This window comes from Lissotriton vulgaris, chromosome 11 (assembly GCF_964263255.1).
Source record: "Lissotriton vulgaris chromosome 11, aLisVul1.2, whole genome shotgun sequence".
Classification (NCBI taxonomy): domain Eukaryota; kingdom Metazoa; phylum Chordata; class Amphibia; order Caudata; family Salamandridae; genus Lissotriton; species Lissotriton vulgaris.
This window is the reverse complement of record NC_141699.1, coordinates 1,106,430,027-1,106,455,055: the sequence shown is the minus strand read 5'-3', so window position 1 is coordinate 1,106,455,055 and position 25,029 is coordinate 1,106,430,027. Positions and strand designations below refer to the sequence as shown.

General features: G+C 44.9%; 1 protein-coding gene across 1 annotated transcript in view; it reads left to right on the top strand.

Moving 5' to 3' along the window:
• Positions 1 to 6,874: 6,874 nt before the first annotated feature.
• LOC147684247 (putative cation-transporting ATPase 13A4) overlaps positions 6,875 to 25,029 on the top strand; it is a 446,726-nt gene continuing 428,571 nt past the window's right edge. The window contains exon 1 of the mRNA XM_086944647.1: positions 6,875 to 7,227. Coding sequence (XP_086800773.1) covers positions 7,051 to 7,227 — 177 coding nt within the window. The 5' untranslated portion in view covers positions 6,875 to 7,050. The remainder of the gene's footprint in view (positions 7,228 to 25,029) is intronic.

Genomic DNA, 25,029 nt, shown 5'->3' with positions numbered 1-25,029 from the left:
ACCTACTATTACAACGCGACCATTACAACGCATACCATTACAACGCATAGCGCTTTGAGGTGCTGGATAGTGGTAAGTATAATTTACTATTCTAACTCCAGTCCCCGTGGACCCTAGGGAAGGTGTTGGATAGTAAATGATACTTATTCCCTATCCTAGAGCACCCCCCAGCGCAATGCGTTGTAATGGTATGCGTTGTAAAAGTCGCGTTGTAATGGTAGTGCGTTGTAACAAATGCGTTGTAACAGGTGTATACCACTGCTGGGATACTTATATCACAATTGCATACTGTGCATTGATCGACTGATTCCAAACACAGAGTTAACACATCCAGAAGTAGCTGAAACAAAATAAGGATCCTGTAATGATGAACGGGAGAAAGATGCTGCATGATACCTAATTCCATTGGTTGGCCTTCAAGATGGCTCCTCAAGCATGTTTAGCGTCATTGGTATCGCTTTGAGACAGCGGGCTAAATGAACAATTACCCTTGTATTCCCCACCTCCTCTGTGGACTCCATGAGGTCCCATGAAAGAACCTGCTGTCCTTCAATGATCATGTAGGTTTAATATTAGATGATTTCCTGTTATAGAAGTGTCAGGATTCACCGGTTAGCCACTGTAGTTTCCTCAAGACAACTAGTTAATTTCCCTGCTATGCCCCGTTTTACACGAGCCAATGTTTGGTTCCCTTGCTCCTCTGGGAAGCTTAGAAATTCTAGGGAGAATGGGGAATAATAAACAGAAAGCTGCTTATGATTGTAAATAGTTCACCTCCCTAAAATGGCAGCGCAATGTCCCGTTAAGAGCAACCTGGGTGGTGCGCCCTCTAGTGGGTATCGGGAAGTCGCGCGCTTCAAACTGCGAACTTCAACAAAGATTCCGTTCGAGTAGCTGTTCCTTGCCGCCGCTCCGCGTCAGAAATTCATGACGGGAGTAGTCGGAGTGAGGAACGGTAGAGAGTTTTAGAGATAGAAGCAGAGTATCTCAGAGACTTTTGTAAACAGTAAATTTCCCGCAGTGCGCTCTCAAAGTCCAGAGAGGCAACAGCGTTTTTGACAGAATTCTCAGTGGTTCTGTGTTCAGACTGCCCTACATTCTGAAGGGGCAAGAGGTTGACCAGCAAGCACGTCATAGCAGGTTCCAGAGAAATTCCTGAATCCCAGAAGACTCGACTACAAGGAGTAGAACCTACTATTCAGGAGGAGAGGTTGTATAATTCGACAAGTAAGGTGTTAACGCTCACAATAACTAAGCCTTCGTGTACCAGAACCTTAATTTGAACTTCCATATGGATTGTCCCTGGACATTGCCCTTTGCGCTTCCCCTCTTTTTTCCCTCACCCATCTTTCCTTCCTATTTCCTTTTTGCGCGCTTCGGAAAAGGCTTGAAGGAACAATTCCTTGATCTGCATTAAAGAATACCAACCTTCTAACAGAACCCCCAAGACCACATCTGGCAGAAGGCTTCACAGGTATTAGTTTAGTCAGAGAGAGAGAGAGAGAGTAGAAGGGCATCTTCGAGGTAGAGAGTCTAACGTTTGTGTATCTCTTCACAGCAAGAAGCTCAGCCAGATATTTATCAACATAATAGAAGAGGGGCAAATACCTTGGCTAAAACTGGTAGGACAAGTTTTGTTTACCTTTAAGAAAAGACTGCGTAGTGAAGTAAGGTTTGTGGTATATTCTCTTTCTCTCCCCCTTCTGTGTATTAGGCACCTCCTGAGTAGACGGCAGGAAGTAATAGCAGTCTCTCGAAGATACAGGTGTCAGTCGGAGTTAAGTTATTCTCTTCTCTGTCCAATTCCCCTTTCCCTTCTGCTGATGGTCTAGCTCTAGAAGCGAGGGTACCGGTGGAGGGGTGATTGGGACATTCGTCACTACTGCCCCCGCGAAGAGTTGGAGCACCAGAGCGTCGTGACAAGAAGTCAGTCATGGTAGAGCACAGGCCTGTCTGTCCAGCGCCGCTGCCGGGTCTTTTCATGCTTAAATTGGTCACTGAATATGTAGCCAGAGAACTGTCCCAAATAGACTAGGTTTACACCAGTGTGTAGACTAGATGTTAAAAGTGGGAGTGGAAGTGGTCCAAGAGGGAGGGAGCTCACTGGAGTAGCAAGCTGCACCTGGACCTAGCCAGACTGCCATGGTGACTGGGCTCAACCTACTCCAGTGACGGCACCTAGAGCAGCAAACACCTCACCACCCCACCCCAAAGCGCCGCTCACCAACTCCTGGAACTGTGAGAAGGAGCCTCACGTGAGTCCAGAGTCCCTCAGGAGATCGGGGAAGGGATAGGAGGGGCAGGATTCCCATACAGTCCCATGGCTTCACAACTCGTCACCCCACCTCACCTGGACTGCCTTCGGCTTCGAACCACTACAATCCGATGCCACTGCCACTGCACACTCAACAACAACCTGGCGCTCACTTGCTGCTCCAGGCTCCACACTGAATGCTGGACTTCACATACAGCCCCGCTGCAAACACCACTGGGCACCAGCTCTGTTGTGCTGCAGGATCTAGTATGGGTCCTCCAGGACTAGGTTGTGGGGCTAGCAATGGCAATAGCAGTGCCAGTGACAGAGACAACAGACACCGGAAGTATTTTGTTTTCACACTGGTGCTTCTGTTGGCACTAGTGCTTTACCACCACCATGCCGCCCTGCTCCGCCATGGTACTGCAGCGCTGGGCCACAATCCGCAGGAATTCAGAGTGGGTAGGGCTATCGCTCCTCGTGCTGAGCCGCTCACTGTCCCCTCTGCAGGCCACGGCTCCAGTTTCACCCCTAACTTGCCTTGGCTTGCTCAAGTTCAAGTTTAAGTTCAAGTTTAAAATTTGTATAGCACACTACTCACCCAGAGGGTCTTAAGGCGCTTGAGGGAGGGGGGGGGGTACTTTACTTATCGAATATCCAAGTTTTTAGTTGTTTTCTGAAGGAGAGGTGGTTCTGTGTAAGGCGGAGGTGGGTGGGGAGAGAATTACAGGTCTTGGCCGCTAAGTAGGAGAAGGATCTTCCCCCCATGGTGGATCTTTGGATGCGTGGAATTGCGGCGAGGGCTTGATTGGACGATCGGAGTTGGCGGGTGGGGGTGTAAAAGGATAGGCGCGTGGGAAAAAAAGACACAAATTTGCAGTGGATTCCTTATGTGAAATAAAGTTATGTAGATCTAAGTAGGAACTACACCAAATAGTCAAAATTGGGATTAGCATTCTCGGTGGAAAAGGCCTAGCAGCGAAAGAGTTAAAGTTACAAAGCTGTGCCACAAAATCTAAACTAACAGCTGTGATGCTGTTTTTTCTTTTTGATCTTCTTTCAATATCAATGTTATAGCTGTATTTCTGCATTTGTATCGTAAAAACTGCAAGTTCCAGAGTGCAAATAAAGAAAAGAAGGAGATGAACTAAGCACATCTGAGAATTAGTAATTGCAATCGCTACAAAGGTCCCTAGATAGGGTCGGTTGAATTCTTATCTGCCTTAGGGTGTTGTAGTGAAGTTCCTAAATTACCCACACAGGATCTGCGCATTTGGATAACAAAGTGTAGGATTGGTGGCAGACTAACTCTGAGCACCCCCACCGAATATGTAAGCCTGTTTGCATTAGCTAGCTCACGGTGCCACTAGAATCTCCTCTTATCTGGAGAGAATAGTTTCTGGCAACCTCAGACCATGACAACCCTGATCCCCCAGGATCGTGGAGACAATGTACTACCTTTCGTTCAGTCACTCGTGCTCACTTAGTTTCTCTCAGAAAGTTACACAGAAGAAACAGTCGGCCGTGCTACAATAAGTATTTATTGCACAGTTGTTCTTCTAGTGTAAAATATATGTGCTGCGACAACTGTTAGACAGGAACAGAGATATATGATCAGCGGTACAGTGAATACAGAAGGATAGTAAAGTTCTATCGTTTTTCAATAGTCATGAACACATACATGGATATAAAATGCATGTTAAAAGAAAGCGCGCATACGCCTACGATGCCTATCTAGATGTACCTAAGTGTACCTTGCATGTGAGTAGGTGTGAAGCCAAGAAGCCCTCCAGGCTTAGTCCAACCCCATTATCTGAAGAGTGAGAGAATGTAGGACCCCGTCCTGGTCTCGAGTTGGACACCCCGCAAGGGATGTTTAGACCGCTGTCAGCTGGAGTGTCTGCATGCAGGAGCCTCAGCGTCTCTGGGCAGAATGTCGGCCGGGAAGTCTCGGTTCCCTCCAGCTAACACTAGCACGAGGAGCTGTATTTATACAGAAAGTATCTAAGGTTCCTTTTTCCCTTGTTTCTTGTGTTAGCCATTGTTGGGATGAGGATGACGTATGAAATGAACTGTGTACATAGATATTATGCAGGAGGTGTAGCCCCTGCCTGGTTTCGAAGAACCCTTATGAATATTCATTCATACTGCGTCAGTCTAAGGAGGGGGTCCTTGAACGCCATTGTTCAGGGAAACCCTCTTTCTGCGCCCAGGACTAGAACTTGGTAAAGGTTCAATCCTAAAAGACTTGTTACTGCGTAGTGTGGGGGAGGTGATGTAGGGGAAAGGTATGATGTTACCCAGGTCTATATTAGGGTACCTATATGAAACATAACAGAGTCATAAACAGGTGTTTGCCAAGATGGGTGGAGGTTAGCGGGAACAGCTTGAATCCACAGGTGATGCAAATATCCCGGCACATTATGCATCACCGTCTCCTGACTTCGGGGTGTGATGCTTCACTCGGGGCTTCTCTGTAAGAGCTCGTTGTTTGCAGACACCCTGGGTCAATAGGTTCATCTGCGGTGACCCAGGGCCTTGGTGCACACAAAGCAGAGGAAACACAAGGCCAGGGCACTGACACCTGCTGACACTCAGCTCCTTTAGCTGCGAATATACCACAGCCTGAGACCCTCCTGTGTCCCAGATCCATGTGGGAGAAGCTCATGCAGTCCAGGTGTTTGTCTTGCATTCTGGGATTTGTAGTCCTTATTACAAATTCAGAACTGTAAGTCCCAGAATGCAATGGAAAATACCTGGATGGAGTGAGCTGTTCACACGTGAACCTGTGGGAGTTGAACACTCTTTACACTCGGTGTAAAACAATCTTTAAATCATCAGGTGAGGGAAAGAGATGGTGGAGGGGTGCTGGGGGGGGCAGGAGGGACTGGGGCAAGTCACTTCCGATCTTACCCCGCTCTCCCGGTCTCAGTTCATGGGCTCAACTCCCCCCCACAGTCCATTAATAACAGGTTTTCCTGCCCTGGGGTGGCAGGGAGTGGCTTTCAATGGGTGCCAGTGTGGCCCTGATAAAGGTTGCCACCTGACTCCACGTCATTAACACACCCCCTGCCCCCAGCCCCGGCACACATTAAGCCCCAGCTTGTGAAACCTTTGCCCAGGGCTCCAGTGTGCCACTGACAGGGTCACAGCCTGGGCACCAATTCTACCCAGAGTCCTCTAGCGCCCACGGCCACCACATGTACAACAGAGCGGCCTCCTTCTCATTGGTGGAAGACTTTCTTGGCGCTAGACCGACGCCCACCCTGTAGTGAGCCCTATAAGAGTGAAAGTGCAAACCCTGTGCTCTGGGGATTCGAGGCTCCTGTTTCCTTACAGAGATCAGGTGTTCTCCTGGCTAGGGGGCACCCGCCAGATGCACACAGGGCTCTTGCAACAGGCACACACAGCCCCCCCCACCCCCCCTCTACAGGCAGAATCAGGGCACCCTCTATAGGCAAAATCAGGGCACCCTCTATAGGCACCCACAGGGCCCCCCTCTACAGGCACAGAGAAGGCCCCCTCTACAGTCACAATCAGGGTACCCTCTATAGGCACCCACAGGGCCCCCCTCTACAGGCACAGAGAGGGCCCCCCTCTACAGGCACACTGAGGACCCCCTCTACAGGCACAATAAGGGCACCCTCTATAGGCACACACAGAACTCCTGCATCAGTCATACTCAGCTGTCTCTCTAGACGCACGCACAGGGCTCTCTCTCTACAAGAACAAGCAGAGCTCTGTCACAGGCATAGAGGGCTCCCTCTACAGGCACACAGCTCTTTCACAGGCACACACAGGACCTCTCCATAGGCGCACGCAGGGCTCTGTCACAGGCACGTACAGGACGCCCTCCATAGGCGAACACAGGGCTCTGTCACAGGCACGTACAGGACGCCCTCCATAGGCGAACACAGGGCTCTGTCACAGGCACATACAGGGCACCCAGGACTCCCTCCGCAGGCGCACACAGGGCTTAAAGTACACACAGGGGTCCCTCCACAGGAGCACACAGGGCTCAAGTACACACAGGGGTCCTTCGACAACAGGGCTCCTACCAGAGGCACATACAGGGCTTCGCAAACAGGCACGCACGGTTCTCTGCCACAGGCACGCACAGGACTCCCTCTACAGGCGCATTCAGGGCTCAGGTAGACACAGGGTTCATCCCAGCAGGCGCATCCAGGGCTCTGTTACAAGCACGCACATGCCCCCTTCATTGGCGCACACAGGGCTTTGTCACAGGCACACACAGGGCTCCCTCTACAAGCGCATACAGGGCTCAAGTACACACAGGGATCCCCGCACAGGCGCACACAGGGCTCAGGCACACAAAGGGCTCTGTCCACAGGCACACACAGGACTCTGTTACAGGTACATACAGGGCACACAGGGCTCCCTCCAGCAGGCGCACACAGAGATCAGGTACACCAGAGCCCCGCCTACAGGCACACACAGGGCTCCGTCTACAGGCACGCACAGGGCTCCGTCTACAGGCACACACAGGGCTCCGTCTACAGGCGCACACAGGGCTCCATCTACAGGCCCGCACAGAGCTCTGTCACAGGCACATACAGGGCACGCAGGGCTCCCTCCAGCAGGCGCACACAGGGACCAGGTACACACAGGCTTCCTCCACGGGCGCACACAGGGCTCTGACACACAGGGCTCCCTCTACAGGCACAGGGATCCTGCAAGACGCACACACTGGGAGTGGAGGAGCCCTGTGTCTTGGGAGGAGTTGGAAGCGCCAGGAATTGCCTGTAATTAGGACGGTGTGAGCTCGACATATAAAAATGAGCCGGGATTGCGGGTCGACAATCATTAACCCCGGCGCAGGGGACGAAGAGACGCGGATTCTGAGCCCTACATCTCCCAGGCAGCGGGGAGAGGGCAGCTGCACCCCCGGGATGGAGAGGGACCCCGAGAGGCACCGCCATGCCTTGCTCAACCAAGGGGAGGAGAACGAAATGGTAAGAGCGGAGTCCAGGCGCTGTGTCACCCTCTCTGCCGGAGTCTAGGCGCTGTGTCACCCTCTCTGCCTCTTATGGCGCCGGAGTCTAGGCGCTGTGTCACCCTCTCTGCCTCTTATGGCGCCGGAGTCTAGGCGCTGTGTCACCCTCTCTGCCTCTCTTGGCGCCGGAGTCTAGGCGCTGTGCCACCCTCTCTGCCTCTCTTGGCGCTAGAACATTCTTCAGGCGCTGCACCTGAACCCCCAGATGCGGGGGGGGGGGGGGGGGGGGGGGGGGTTCTGTGCCCCCTATCACGAGTCGAGTTCCAGGCAATTCCAGGGTCAACGAAATGCTAAAGGTATTTTCATGTAGCGCTTTAAAACTTGCACCCAGCCTATTTCTAAGCGCTGCCATAAATCGCATGGAAAGAGGCACAGGGAAAAATAATGATTTGTCCAGGATCACACAATTTTAGTGGTGTTGATTATCTAAAAGTCATAATGTCCTCGCTAAATATTACTTTAATTTGGGAAGGGGTTCAAAAAGTGAGCTTGCATTTAGGCAACGTTCTCAATTACGTCATATATGAAAAAAATCACCCCCCCCCCCCAATCATTTTACGACTTTAATAAACTATAAGCGCCAAATGACTCAGTCAACAAAAAACCCATAGCCCTGTTCTTTTCATTGAGAAGCTTTTGCTTTCAGACTTTGTAGTCCAATTGTTTCAGCTGAAATGAACACGACTACCGCTCCCAGAATGCACCAGATGGTTATTGAAAACCCAGCACTGCTAAATGTGGTGACGTGGAGTCAGCTGGTAACCTTAACAAAGTTGTTTTTAGGGTGCCACTCCCAAAGTCGAAAATTAATCTTTTGAGCAATTTAGTTCAATGACAGTGGGATGAAGAATTCTGTCCTCAGATGTTTCAGATTCAATTTTTAGTCAGGGCCGACTTCAGGACGGTGCGACAGGTGCAGCTGTACCCGAGGCCGAGTTTGGGGTGGGGTGGGGTGGGGGGGGGGCTGTGTTTAGAAATAACTTATGGGTTTGAAAGCACCTGCTGCAGAGTTCCTTGTGTGTCCAGCAGTTTTCATACAACAATTAACATTTCAAGATAACTCTGGTGATGAATGCTCCTGCTCGACAGAGATCAGGGTTTGGTCTTATCATAAAGTGGTGCGGTGGCTTGTTTAAGTGTGTGATTACCCAAGGGTGTCCTGGCGCTGACGAACGAATCCACTCTGAACACCAACCCGTAGACTCCATTGTTCAAGGCAGAGTAGACGGAAATGAGTGGGTGTTCAGAGCCCCGCGAGGCTTCAAAGGTCCGGCTGCAGGTGGAGCTCAGCGTCGGCGTCCATGCCTCGGCTGCATCCGCTGAGAAAGAGACATCTCGGGTCCGTGATCAGAGAAGCGGCGGTCGAGGGACGCAGTCTGGGAGGAGTGTATTTTTTAAACATTTCTGATATGCAAACTACTGGATAAAGCGCCTTATGAACCATACACAGGCCTTAAAGCGCCAGGCTTACTCCTCCAAAAACCAACCTGGCAGCTGCATTTTGTATACTTTTTAATAATAATAATACTGAAGTTTATATAGCGCAGCAGCGACCTCCACTGAGGAGTCCCAGCGCTTTTGTGAGCAAGTGGGGGGACGAGGGGAAGGAATCATGAAGCAAGTGCCACAAAAAGTTTAGTGCTTAAATTAAAAAGCCAGGTTTTTAGCTGTTTCCTGAAACCCACCTCTGAGCTTACATTGCACAGTTGGGGTGGTAGGGCGCTCCACAATCTGGCTGTTGCGGCTGAGCACGCCTCCCTCCAAACCGAGCACTTGAGACGCGCGGGACCAGGAGCAAACTTTGCGCATTTGATCGCACGGAGCGTGCCTGTTTGTAGCAACCGGTGGAATCTCGATTTATGATAGTGCGGGCAATTGCCCTGCGAAGCACGGTAGGCAAGTGTCAGAGCCTTCAACTCAATTCTGCTCTTCACTGGACGCCAGCGCAGCTCCCGCAGATATGCTGTTTGAGCGGTATATGTTGGATCAGCCTTGCCGCCGCATTTTGCACCACTTGCAATCGCTGGATAGCAAACTTCGATTCAGAAAAGGGGGTGGTGATGAACAGAGTGTCTGAATTAAGCAGACCACTCTTACCCAGTCCAAAGATCAGGGCATGATCCATCACCGTTATTTATCTCACTGCACCATCCCAGCTCAGAACCTGGCTATATGCAAATCAGTCTGTCCCTGGCCCAGTGAATCATGGGAACAGGGCAGACTAAACTACCAAGCCAATTCTTCACCAGAAAGGAGACAAGCTACCGGGGACCGGTTTCTGGCATTTCAGCCGTCTTCGGCCCGGCTTGCTTGAATCCTGATGGTGCAGTGAGAAAGGGACTCATGTCTGAGTATACCCTGCCACACCTATAGTGGCCAAAAACGATTCAGAAAAGGGGGTGGTGATGAACAGAGTGTCTGAATTTAGCAGACCACTCTTACCCAGTCCAAAGATCAGGGCTTGATCCATCACAGTTATTTATCTCACTGCACCATCCCAGCTCAGAACCTGGCTATATGCAAATCAGTCTGTCCCTGGCCCAGTGCATCATGGGAACAGGGCAGACTAAACTACCACGCCAATTCTTCACCAGAAAGGAGACAAGCTACCGGGGACCGGTTTCTGGCATTTCAGCCGTCTTCGGCCCGGCTTGCTTGAAACCTGATGGTGCAGTGAGAAAGGGACTCATGTCTGAGTATACCCTGCCACACCTATAGTGGCCAAAAACGATTCAGAAAAGGGGGTGGTGATGAACAGAGTGTCTGAATTAAGCAGACCACTCTTACCCAGTCCAAAGATCAGGGCTTGATCCATCACCGTTATTTATCTCACTGCACCATCCCAGCTCAGAACCTGGCTATATGCAAATCAGTCTGTCCCTGGCCCAGTCCATCATGGGAACAGGGCAGACTAAACTACCAAGCCAATTCTTCACCAGAAAGGAGACAAGCTACCGGGGACCGGTTTCTGGCATTTCAGCCGTCTTCGGCCCGGCTTGCTTGAATCCTGATGGTGCAGTGAGAAAGGGACTCATGTCTGAGTATACCCTGCCACACCTATAGTGGCCAAAAACGTGGAAGGGTAGACTCAGATGTGAGTCCCTTGCTCATTGCACCATCAGGATTCAAGCAAGCCGGACCGAAGACGGCTGTAATGCCAGAAACCGGTCCCCGGAAGCTTGTTTCCTTCCCAGTGAAAGAATTGGCTTTGTAGTTTGGTTTGCCCTGTTCCCATCATGCACTGGGACAGGAACAGACTAATTTGCATATAGCCAGGTTCTGAGCTGGGATGGTGCAGTGAGCTAAAAAACGGTGTTGGATCTAGCCCTGATCTCTTGACTGGGTGAGAGTATTCTGCTTAATTCAGAAACTCTGTCCATCACCACCCCTTGTTGTTTAAATATTTTGTCCACCATAAGCGTGGAAGGGCATACTCAGATGTGAGTCCCTTGCTCATTGCACCATCAGGATTCAAGCAAGCCGGGCCGAAGACGGCTGTAATGCCAGAAACCGGTCCCCGGAAGCTTGTTTCTTTCCCAGTGAAAGAATTGGCTTTGTAGTTTGGTTTGCCCTGTTCCCATCATGCACTGGGACAGGAACAGACTAATTTGCATATAGCCATGTTCTGAGCTGGGATGGTGCAGTGAGCTAAAAAACGGTGTTGGATCTAGCCCTGATCTCTTGACTGGGTGAGAGTATTCTGCTTAATTTAGAAACTCTGTCCATCACCACCCCTTGTTGTTTAATTATTTTGTCCACCATAAGCGTGGAAGGGTATACTCAGATGTGAGTCCCTTGCTCATTGCACCATCAGGATTCAAGCAAGCCGGGCCGAAGACGGCTGTAATGCCAGAAACCGGTCCCCGGAAGCTTGTTTCCTTCCCAGTGAAAGAATTGGCTTTGTAGTTTGGTTTGCCCTGTTCCCATCATGCACTGGGACAGGAACAGACTAATTTGCATATAGCCAGGTTCTGAGCTGGGATGGTGCAGTGAGCCAAAAAACGGTGTTGGATCTAGGCCTGATCTCTTGACTGGGTGAGAGTATTCTGCTTAATTCAGAAACTCTGTCCATCACCACCCCTTGTTGTTTAATTATTTTGTCCACCATAATCGTGGAAGGGTATACTCAGATGTAAGTCCCTTGCTCATTGCACCATCAGGATTCAAGCAAGCCGGGCCGAAGACGGCTGTAATGCCAGAAACCGGTCCCCGGAAGCTTGTTTCCTTCCCAGTGAAAGAATTGGCTTTGTAGTTTGGTTTGCCCTGTTCCCATCATGCACTGGGACAGGTACAGACTAATTTGCATATAGCCAGGTTCTGAGCTGGGATGGTGCAGTGAGCTAAAAAACGGTGTTGGATCTAGCCCTGATCTCTTGACTGGGTGAGAGTATTCTGCTTAATTCAGAAACTCTGTCCATCACCACCCCTTGTTGTTTAATTATTTTGTCCACCATAAGCGTGGAAGGGTATACTCAGATGTGAGTCCCTTGCTCATTGCACCATCAGGATTCAAGCAAGCCGGGCCGAAGACGGCTGTAATGCCAGAAACCGGTCCCCGGAAGCTTGTTTCCTTCCCAGTGAAAGAATTGGCTTTGTAGTTTGGTTTGCCCTGTTCCCATCATGCACTGGGACAGGAACAGACTAATTTGCATATAACCAGGTTCTGAGCTGGGATGGTGCAGTGAGCTAAATAACGGTGTTGGATCTAGCCCTGATCTCTTGACTGGGTGAGAGTATTCTGCTTAATTCAGAAACTCTGTCCATCACCACCCCTTGTTGTTTAATTATTTTTTCCACCATAAGCGTGGAAGGGTATACTCAGATTTGAGTCTCTTGCTCATTGCACCATCAGGATTCAAGCAAGCCGGGCCGAAGACGGCTGTAATGCCAGAAACCGGTCCCCGGAAGCTTGTTTCCTTCCCAGTGAAAGAATTGGCTTTGTAGTTTGGTTTGCCCTGTTCCCATCATGCACTGGGACAGGAACAGACTAATTTGCATATAGCCAGGTTCTGAGCTGGGATGGTGCAGTGAGCTAAAAAACGGTGTTGGATCTAGCCCTGATCTCTTGACTGGGTGAGAGTATTCTGCTTAATTCAGAAACTCTGTCCATCACCACCCCTTGTTGTTTAATTATTTGGATAGCAAACTTCGGCAAGCCCAAGTACAGGCCATTGGCATAATCCTGCCTCGATGTCACTGTGGCATGAATTACGAGTTTGCGGCAGTCTTCGGGCAGTAAATCCAGGAATTTACGTAGATTTCGCAATTTATTAAGGCAGCCAGCCGTTACTTGTTGAATGTGGGCGAAAAAGGAGAGGTCATCGTCCCACCTCACCCCTAGATTTTTTGCGCTTGTACTAGGAGAGGGAGGAGGCCCCATTTCAATGGGCCACCAAAGATCTGGTGAGGGCGCGGGGCTTTCCCGAAAAAGATCACCTCCGTTTTCCCTGCATTTATTTTTAGTTTGTTCGTGTTCATCCAGATGGCAACATCTCGGAGACATCCCTTAAAATTACTAAAGGCCTCCTTCCTCAGATCTTCTGATCCTCTATATGTATTTAACCTTCTCTCCTGTTGTTTTCTCCATAGCTGCTCAGCCAGTGTAAATGTGCTGCGTGGGATGTTGGAGTGGTGATGATGGGTGGAATGTTTGGGTGCCCGGGTGGTGAGGTGTGGCGGTTGGAGTGTGGGGTGAGCGGCAGGCTGGCAGCTCCTGGTGGGGCTGCTCTACATGAACTTACTAAGCCACAACTAAAACTAAAAAAAACCTCATGAATTATGCCTCGGCCAGTGGATCCCCTTTATTACAAAGTTGTACCATCTTTTTAGGGGAGTCAGGAGGTCCAACAGAAAGGGCGTTTCAATGGCCCACTCTGCTTAGAACCTGACCCGCACCAGCAACGGCAGAGAATATTGAGGAATCAATGGAAGGATCTTCCTTAATTGTTTCTGAGCAGAAAGCACGTAGACATCCACTTATTAATCTAATGCTCTGCTGAAAATGAAAGTTTGCTATTAAATTACACGCCTAGTTTACAAGCAGTGGGCAACATATGCGCACAGGCAGGAACAGGACAGTGTGGAGAAGTAAATAAAGAAATTGAGCCAATGCCTCATTTTATACATACCGATAGGGGAGACAAGTTCAATGGCCTAATGGCCACGCATGACACATGTGTTCCCCCTCCGGTGGATTGTGACCACACGTTTATCAGCAGAGGCTGTAAATCCACAATTAATTTTATAGTAATCCGACTGGCTATGCTACTTGGTTTGGAAACTTTGAAATTCACCCCAATGTCCTGAGCGACCACTTGCCCCTTAGTATGAAGCTAACCATCCCCAAGAGGGGGGGGGGCTTACTATAATAGTTGGGCTCGGACACAGAATATTGCACTAACTCGCCACAAAGGGTATTGCCTCCGATGGGGTACGAAGGACCCAGAGGAGCTGAATAGAAAGATCATTACTAAAGCATATGATAACAGAGTAGAATGCTTAAAAGAAAATACTCCTTCTGAGGAAACATTGAGGGATTTTGCTCAAATTACCGCTGTGGTTCAAGATTCCCTGAAAATGAAGATAAAGGGTGGCTCCCCTAAGGGAAATGGTTGGTTTGATCCAAGCTGCACAAAGGCCCATTCAAAACTGAAAACCACACTTCAAAGAACTGTAAGAGGCCAGAGGGAAATTAGAGAATGTAGGAGGGCATACAACCTTGCAAGAAAGGTAAGAATGAAAGAACTAAAAGACCAAGCCTGGGATGCTCTTTATGAAGCATCCCTACGTAGGGACTGTACCTCGTTTTGGCAGGCGGTAAATGCCCCGTATTTTTCAAGTGTAGATGGAACAAAGAATGAGGTGGCAATTGACGAGAAATCATGGATTGATTTTTTTCGCTAACGTGTATAGTTCTCAGGGCTAGAAGAAAATAACTCGGGCTCCGAACCCTCATATGGGGAAGGCCACGATGACTTCACCCTAATTGATTTATATATTACACATGAGGAGGTGAGTGCAGCCATTAACGCCAGTAAAGGAGCCATGGCTCCGGGTCCCGATGGGGTCCCGATGGATTTATTTAAGTTTATTCCATCTTTATGGTCCCCATTGTTAACTAGGGTCCTTGAAGTTTGCTGTGCAAGGGGTTTTATCAGCACGTGGTCGGTTTCCGTGATCATCCCAATCTATAAAAAGGGTGATCGGAATGATCCAGCCTGCTACCGTCCAATATCTCTTTTAGATGCTTTGTTGAAGGTGGCAGGCAGGATTGTCTTAAATAGACTACAAACATGGGCCGAAGATAACAACATACTGAGTCCCGTTCAACACGGTTTTAGACAGGGGCTTGAACAGGTTTTAAACGTAAGTTTAGTAATGGGGAAGTACGTATAAGCCAAGGCAGAGAAATTGTACGTGGCCTTTGTAGACCTCATGGCCGCATATGACTGCGTCATCCATTCCAGATTGTGGCAAATTTTGACTGAGTTAAATGTTGACCCGGTACTGGTACAATTTTTAAGACAACTATACTCGGGGGCTAGTGCCAAGGTGAGGTTCAGGCTAAAGGGAGAATGCAGGGTGCCATTCCACGTGGAGAGAGAAGTGAGACAAGGTTGTGTTCTGGCCCCGTTCCTTATCTTCTTATATACTAACTCTTTAGAGGAGGAACTGGTGGCCGGGGCGAGTGACCCCCCTCGAATTAACAACAAGCCAATAGTCTCCCTCCTCTACACGAATGACGCGGTGCTTATGGCCATAACACAAATCGGCTTACAGCGATCCCTCGCCACATAATCAGTTTTATGGACAGCAGAGGACTAAAAGTAAATGTAAAAAAACCTTTGTAATGTCATGCGGAAAGGGGAAAGTAATTGTAGTAGTTTATCAGCGGGGAAAGATTGGATAGATTCTACTAATACTTTTACCTATTTAGGCGTCGAATTTGACCGCAACTGTTCCTGGGGAGCGACAATCAAGAGTCGATGCCTTCTCTTTAGAAAATCAGTTATGGCTGTGATGAATTTTGCAAAGAAGTTAGGTAAAAGGCCCCAGGAGATTCTCATGAAAATGTATCAAGCAAAGTGCATTAGCAGTGCAATGTTTGGGTCTGGAATTTGGGGTTTTCAGGATGTCTCAACAATTCAAGTAATTGAAAATATATTTTAAAGATTTATTTTAGGGGTTCCACAGAGTACCCCGGTTTATAATTGCCACTGTGAATTGGGGATCCCTCATATTTCGGACTTGATTAGCATGCGACCTCTTTTATTATGGCACAGAGTCTGGACATCCACCGTACAGGTTTGAATAGAGAAATTATAGGGGATATAATGAAATTGGAACATGTCTTCAGGGTAAGCAGGATGAATTATATCAGGATATTTTTATCAGATATCGATCATAATGATTTTTATACCTTTCCTGAAACTATGAATTCCATTTCTAGGAAAGATTTTAAACTATTATGTACGACACACTTAGAGTCCCTAAGAGCTGCACAGGAAATGAACAAACGTATGGTGGTTCAGCACCAACTAACTCTAGTAACCTACCGTATACAGCCATATCTGGTCTGGTGTATGGGAGGGTTTGACAGATATGTTCTTACTAGGTTTAGGCTTGATTGCTTCCATCGATTGGTCAGCTTTCCAGTTCTTAATGATTGGTCCAGAAATCTATGTTACTGTCCATGTGATAATTCATCAAATCAATCTACCATACATGTGATTCTTTTCTGTAAATTGTATTGTAACGAAAGAAGTAGATGGATTTTGCCATTTTTAAAACAGGGATGTTGGAGGCAGTGCCGTCCAGCCTTTTTATATTTGCAATTACTGGAAAACATACACTGTGTTTCCATCCTGACGGGATTCCTGAAAGGTATAATAAGAAAAAGAAAGAGTATAACTGTGTGATAATGTGCATACCATTTCTTAGAATGATCGATAATAACAATGATATGATGGAAATGTTTAAAAAATACAGTCTGCCTAGGTGATTTTGTCTCAAGAATTTTTAACAATAATGAAAAATTAAACTGTGACTTTTATGATTTTAACATGCTTTGAAATCGAATAAAGATTATTCTGATTCTGATTCAGTGGGCATTCTTCTAAGGACTGGGGCCCCCATATTGAGGGCCAAATCGAGGGATAACCAACAATCAAACCTTCAATTTTGTCTGTGTTCAGCCAGAGTGATTTGACATGCATCCAGCTATCTCCCTTTATCATACATCCTTTAAATTTATCCGGGAGTTGGAAGATATTGCCCTCCATGCGGGATGAGTATTGGGTGTCATCCACGTACCATAAATGTGAAACCGAAAACAGGCAATCCGATCGGCCTGGGGAGCCACAAATATATAAAAAAGTGTAAGGCTCAGAGCACACTCCTGAGGAATGCCACACGTAATGTCTATAAATAGAGCAAAACCTGCCATCTGGACTGCCTGAGGTCTGTTTTCCAGAAAGTATTCAAACTATCCAAGTTGCTTGTCTCTCAGGCCAATAGTGAACAGTCTTTACAATAAAATAGCATGAGAAACCGTATCGAAAGCCGCTGACAAGTCAAGCAGGATAAGTGCCGGCAAACTCCCTGCATCCAGATCATGCGAATGTCACATGCAGCCGCTGTAAGTACGGTTTCAGGGCTAAAGCAGAATCTAAATCCAGCTTAGTGATTATTAACCCTACAGGTGCGGGTGTCAGCCAATAGCTCACCCTCCCCAGGGCAGATGTCGGCCTTTGTCCCGGCTATGGGGAGAGTTAGAAAGGCCCTCATAGGGTTTCTTTTTTCATCCTTGAGGCTCGGTGTGCGCAGGAAAAGCTTCCAGAACAGCTTGAGGGATTTTGTGTGTATGTAATGACGATCAGCGCGCAAAGCACGACCATGTCATTACATGTAAAAGTAAAACGAGCAGAAGGGTTCATTTCACTTTCAATGAATCAGGGCTCAGGGATATCTCAGCCCTCTGAGCACTGATTCCTATGAAGAAGGTTTTGTAGGAAAGGGAAGAATCTCCCCTTTCCAATGGTACCGCTGCCCTATGGATCCCTGCGTGGGGATCATCAGAGGAGAGTCATCTCCAAACAGGGACCTACTCACTAGTCACCAGGGAAAGGGGGAGTGGCTCCTTGGGCAAGGACTTGTGCTCCCACTTAATTATTTTTATATTGAAGTCTTTCTGCCCCCCCTGGGGAGCAGATAAACATAACATAAAATAACATTGCATAACATAACATGACATATCATAGCATAGCATGTCAGCATAAGATAACATAGCATAGCATAAGATAACATAGCATAACATAACATAGCATACCATACCATAATACAACATAACATGGCATAGCATAAAATAACATAGCATGACATAACATAGGATAACATAAGATAGCATAGCATTACATAACATAGCATAGCATGAGCATACCATAGCATAACATAACATAATGTAACATAACAACATGACATAGCATAGCATAGCATGACAAAGCATAGCATAACATAACATAGCACAAGATAGCGAAACATAACATAGCATAACACAACATAACATATCATAGCATAGCATACCTTAACACAACAAAAAATACATAACATAGCATAACATAACATAACATGACATAGCATAGCATAAAATAACATAGCATGACATAACATAGGATAACATAAGATAGCACATTACATAACATAGCATAGCATGAGCATACCATAGCATAACATAACATAATGTAACATAACAACATGACATAGCATAGCATAGCATAGCATAGCATGACAAAGCATAGCATAACATAACATAGCACAAGATAGCGAAACATAACATAGCATAACACAACATAGCATAGCATACCTTAACACAACAAAAAATACATAACATAGCATAACATAACATAACATGACATAGCATAGCATAAAATAACATAGCATGACATAACACAGTATAACATAACATAGCAGAGCATAACATAACATAGCATAGCATAGCATAATATAACATAATATAGCGTAACATAGCATAGCATACCATAGAATAGCATGCCATAACATAGCATAGCATAGCATAACATAACATAGTGAAGCATACCATAACCTAACATAACATAGCATAGCATAACATAACATAACATGACATAGCATAGCATAGCATAACATAACATAACATAACATAACATAACATAACATAACATAACATAACATAACATAACATAACATAACATAACATAACATAACATAACATAACATAACAACATGTGGCCAGGAAAAGCAATACTCTCTCACGAGTTGCGATTGAGCACTAAGCCCCACCTTCGCAGATTATCTCAAAGAGGCCCAGTAAAACCGAAAACGACATACAAACCCAAAATTTGCAAAAAACCCTAATGTGCCTAAGGGCGAATGAATACAATTGAGGCAAGAGTACATACAAATTCATGCAATTAATTTAAAAGGCCTACAGGTTCGCTGACAAAGTATTGAAACCCAAAATATCGTACTACAAAATATCATGTCAAAGAGATCATGCACAAAAATGTTGTTGTAATACACTTAAGTTCAAAAATATTGAATACAAAAATATCGTTTACACTAATATCGAGAAATAATTGCATAAATATCATTTAAAAAAATATGTGTAATTAAACATAGTAAAATTTAAATATGTTAACATGAAACAGTAATATAATGTAGATTAAATATATTTAAATAATATAAAAAATGTATATAAATATATACTCATTTTACAAAAACACATATGTGTGTGTATGTTTATTTACACATATATAATGTTAAACTATACTGAAAATAATAATTTTAATTTATATTATTATTTACTATTTTTTTAAATGTAATAGTATTACAAATAAATATCTAATGTAAATATATATATATATTTATATATATATTGTCGCTCCAGGTTGTCCACCTCTTGAGTAGCACACGAGCAGCAGCTTAATTTATGTGTAGGTGAGGACGGGGATCCGCTTGTAGATGCCGCTCCGTAATGGATGCCCGACGCGTTTCGAAGCTCCATCTGCTTCTCTTCAGGGGCTTTAACGGAAGCGGTGTGCGCACACGCTGACACACTTCTCCAATTTCCATATGACACACCCGCCGATGGGAGGCTCCGATGAGACTGTGCATTATGGGAAGTGTGGTGCGGAAAGCACACAATCAAGTCCTGTATGGACCCCACAAATGGGCCCGTCCTCGATCCCATGTACGGCTGCTGTTTCACTTCCGTGACCCCCAAGGGTAACGGGGTGGTGCATACTCCACGGCTGGACTGCCACATGTAAATTGTCGCTCCAGGTTGTCCACCTCTTGAGTAGCACACGAGCAGCAGCTTAATTTATGTGTAAGTGAGGACGGGGACCCGCTTGTAGATATATATATATATATATATATTGAACATATATTAGATACTACAAACATTACCAATTCAAAAAGTATAGTTTTACAAACACATAAACATAATAATAATATAATTTTAAACAATATTAACAAAACTATAACATTCTAGTAATGATACAGGAACTATTCCCACTACAGTCTCTGCAACAACAGGGAAAGCATGGTGGCCTCAGCTTTTCTGTCCTGGCTCCTACCACTTGGAACTCGATGCCACTTTCCCTCCGTCTCTGCCAAAATTATGACTGTTTCCACAGACTGTTGAAAACTCTGCTCTTTCAATCCACATATGAATAACCCTCTCACTCTGGATCACGTTATTTGTCATTGAGCGCCAAGAAACCTATGGTGATAGTGCGCGTTACAAATAATTTTAACGTAACGTAACGTAACGGAAAGCATTGGACTCAGGAAGGGTAAAATGTACTATTACAAACACATACTATCTAAAAGAGGGTCCAAGGGCTACTTTAAGGGCTACTTTAATGACTCCAAACTGGACACATGCCCCCAATAGAACTACTTGCAACAAAAAGTACCCAGGAGTCACAACCCTGTTATCATACTTTAAACTAACCACTATATGACTAGCAAACTAAATTGTGAGTTAAATGCAATTAAATATGTAAACACCATCTAGACACCATGAGTGTCTAGATGGTGTTTACATATTTAATTGCATTTAACTCACAATTTAGTTTGCTAGTCATATAGTGGTTAGTAAAATGTACTATTCCCACTCCAGTCTGTGCAACAGTAGGGAAAATATTGGACTCAGGAGGGGTAAAATTTAATATTTCTATTCCAATCTGAGCAACAGTATGGAAAGCATTGGACTCAGGAGGGGTAACAGTTAATATTCCTATTCCAGTCTGAGTAACAGTAGGGAAAGGATTTGACTCAGGAAGGGTAACATTTACAATTCACACTCTGGTCGGTGTAACAGTGGGAAAAGTACTTCACTTCAAACAGATACCTTATTTTAGTACAAGTGTTAATTTCATAAAATTATATGACTATTAACATAAAATTAAATATTTATATATATATTAAAAAACAATTAAACAATTAAAATAATTATGATTGGTTAAAATAATTCATTTTAGAATTTTTTTTATTCAATAATTATTTCCCACACTCTAGTCCCACATACCTACCTACACACATTTAACATATATCTAAATAACAAATATATTATAATTGCACCATGTACATAATTAAATAACAATGAATCAATTAATAATAAATAAAAAATGTATCATTAATACATTATTATTTAACTAACTTCCCTTCCTATACCCCTACAAACCCAACAACCTGCACCTAAAATGTAAATACGAAAATTATAATATTAACCTAATTTATATAATTAACAAATGAATAAATAATAATTTATCAATAATTAATCATCATTCAATTATTTAACTTCCACACTTTACCCCTACAAATCCAACAACCCACACTTAAAATATAAATAAAATATTTATAAGAATTGCACAATTTACATAATTAACTAATACATAATGTATGAATAATTATTAATTAATCAATTATGTAATTCACTTCACACCCTAAACCCCTACAAATCCCAAAAAAACACACCTAAAATATTACTTACAAAATAATATTTACCCAATATACCAACTTAATGATCAAAACATATTTAATATTAATTGAAAAAATAATTCTTAACTAACTTCCCACCCTGCACCCCACCAAACCTCACAACCCTCTATAACACTATAAATAACTATTTCAAAATTACATAAAAAATATAAATAACTTAAAATTATAAACTATATTTAAAAACATTAACAACAATTACACAAAAAATATGAAATATATACAATTACAATATATTTTAAACCTATAAAGACAGTTTAAAAGTGACATTTGTTACCTTTAAAAATTATATATTTTTCAATATTTTTGCACACGATATTTCTGTGTCACAATCTTAAAAAGTCTGTTTCTGCAACTCGATATTTTTAATGAAAATTTGTCAGAGAGATCCTTTTTTATTGCATTTCATACATTACAATCCAAAGCTGTAATCAAAGTGCTGCATGTAAACTGTATGGTACAGGGTAGAGCGTTATGTTTCTCCCTCCAGTCTTTCATTATCCTAATGTTGTTAAAAAGTGGTAGCTTGGGTAGAAATGCATTCTTATCTGTAAAGTCAACCTTAACCTGTGGTATGTTTTTAAATCTTGAGTTTGTGCTTCTCCAGACCGAAGACTGTTAACATATATTGCATACTATTATGGATTCCTATACCTTGGAATTCTCATTGTCTTATATAACATTTCCTACAGACTGATTTACACATTTATGATTCATTGTCTCTGTACGATGTGTGCGCAGTTGCGGCTCCTCGAGGGAGTGCTGCGCGGCGGTGTGGGGGGGTGGGGGGTGAGGGAGGGGCAGTTTGGGAGGTAGTAAACAAATTACAATTAGAGCGCTGCAACGCAAATGGCATTGCAGCTTTCGCAATGTCATTAGTTTTTATTTATTTATTTATGGACTGAACTCCGGCCGGCCGTATGCCAGAGTTTTCTCCCCCAAACCCTGCCCTTCCCCGCCCCGCCCCACTACCCAGTAGCACTCCCTTGAGGAGCCGCGACTGTTTGTGTGTGATGTAAAGTGCTGTGACAGCCTATACTGGTATGAGTAGCGCTAGAAGACAAATTACATGCATGTGAAAGGGGGCTATGGCGAGATAAGGGGCAATGTTGGAGGGTGGTACTGAGAGTTTCCATGGAGAAGGGGAGATTTTGGGGGCACAGAACAAGATTGTTGCGCCGAGCACCACCACCGCTAAAGCCGGCCCTGGTTGTAGCACAATTGTTTCAGTTGAGATGAACAAGGCTCTCTCAGAATGCAATATATAGTTAATGAAAGCCTATCACTGCAAAATAGTGTGTCATGGTGACATGGAGTCACCTGATAACTTTAAAAATGTTCTAGGTTGTCTTCTCCAAAAAACAATATTTGCTTCTGAGCAATTGAGTTCAACCACAGTGTGCTGAAGAAATCCACTCAAATGTCTCTGAGGTTCTACTTTTTACATCTAATTATTATATGTTAATTAGCTAATTTTTTTATTAGGGGTCCTGGTTTTATGGTATTTATTTTTTTGACATTTATGTCTGTATTTAGCCATGTTTCTTTTTTTATTTTTTTGTGAAAAATGTGATTTTTTTTTTTTTAAGATAAACTGATTATTATCCACTTGTTTTCCGGTTACAACATATTTGTAAATACCAATATGATGTTTTATACAGTATATTAACCATTGTTTTCCCTCATACAGATCCATAAAAACTTCCTGATTTCGTTCCCCTCCTAATTTTGTGCTTTGTAGCATAATTAAACAGAAATAAATTACTTCCAATACCTCCATAATGAGCTAATATCCGAGTTTGATTCTATCTGTGGGGGTTTGCATATATTTCTTCTAAACTCGTTCCATTTACCCCATATTTTAGACCATTTCTTAGGGAATCCCCTGTGAATATATACTGCCCTTTCCGCCACCAATGCGCTATCTCTGTGATTTCTCCATTGTAGATATGTGGGGTCTACTCGCAGACCCCAGTTCCTGGCTATGTTCCGCTTTGCAATCGCCATCCGTAACGCCGCCCAATCCTGCAGCCTTAGGTTCAAGTCTGAGGTGACGCGCTAAAGAAATTCACTTTTTTGAATTCTGAAGCGATGTTGTTGCACATTTACATCATGTTTACTGTATGAATAACATGTCGATCATTTTCACGGCTCGCCCCCTGGCTCGTATACGCTTGGCTTGTCTCTGGATGGCTCTACCTGCTAATTAATATGTTGGATCGCGAACCTCTAACAAAGAGCGATGAATGGATACATGACAGTGAGCCCGGTAGATGGTGGAGAAATAGACTGGTGCAGAAAAACAGACAAAGTCAGGCTCCATTGCCTCAGATCAGAATCATCACGTTCAATAACCTGGAAATCTACCGGCAACTCCAGAATGACCCAACCTCACCCCCCTTCACCTATTCTTAGCAGAGGTGACAGATTCTGAGCTGTGCCCTGCTGGTGCAGAGGAGCACCGCAGAGTCTGTCGAAGCGCTGGGATTCCTAGCCTCTCAGGGCGTCACCTAAGCCTTCCGGGTGCCTTCACACTCAGGATAAATGAATACATTTTGTTCTGTGCTTTAGTCGCCCCTCTGTGAGCACTGTCTGGTAGATGGAGCTCTGTGTTAATAAACACATTCAGAGAGGTGGTTGTGTACAAACAAACAACAGCCACAATACCGTACGTTTTGAACGTGTAGTTAAATATCTGCTCATCGAGTACCTCATTGGGTGATCATTCCATGGAGCTACCAAAATTACATCCGGACACATTTGCTCAACTGTGAAACACTCACTTCTATGGGTCATGTAACAACTCGGGGCGTTGGGGTTAGGTAACCTACTATGGATGCTGTGTCAAAGAGTAAATACAAAAATGAATGCAATGAAACTAAGCAACCAGTACCGTCTAAAACACTGTGAAAACTGACACGCAGTCTGGCATTTTGTTTAGTTAATGTCGATTTTCTCATAGATGAGAGTTAAGCTCTCTTAATATCTTAATGAAATCTGCACACTTTTAACTAATAGCACCGGGCGACCTGCGACAACTAGGCAATGAATACATGTTCATGTACCCCCGAGTGCCCCTGCCCCCTTGGCAAACGCCATTGCCTCCCAGTGTTTGGAGGATAACCAAGACGCAGGAGAGCGAGTCGAAAGAGAAGCGTGGCTCAGTGGTTAGAGGCGGCAGACCCGGAAGCTGAGATCGGTCGTGGACCAGGGTTCGATTCTCCGCCTCGGAGGGTCTCAAGCTCAAAAATCCACGGAGTCGATAATTCTCGTCCCGGTGCCTACTCGACTCACGGGGTCACACTCTGCGACTCTGGGCAATAGCTTGCTTAATCTCCACTACGGACCCTCGTGGCGGGATGCCTGGCTTTCACCTTGTGGATACACGGCCGGGGTATCTCACAGGGGAATACCAGGACGGGTTCCCTAAGCAAGCGCCTTGAGACCCCTGGGTTAAAGTGTTGCGCTATATAAATCGAAACACATTTACATTTACATTCGTATTCACATGCTCTGATCCCGATCGCGTTGGTTAGTCTGTAAGCACTACTTTTATTAATGAGTTTCGCATTAGTAAAGCACCAAGGTGTGCATTTGTGGCGACACTTCACCCACACAATCCACGCTTTGCGTCTTCTTCAATATATTTATTACGAAGTGCAGGACCTTTCCAAGGAATTTCGCACACTACACACATTCCCTCCAAAAATGAAACGTGTAG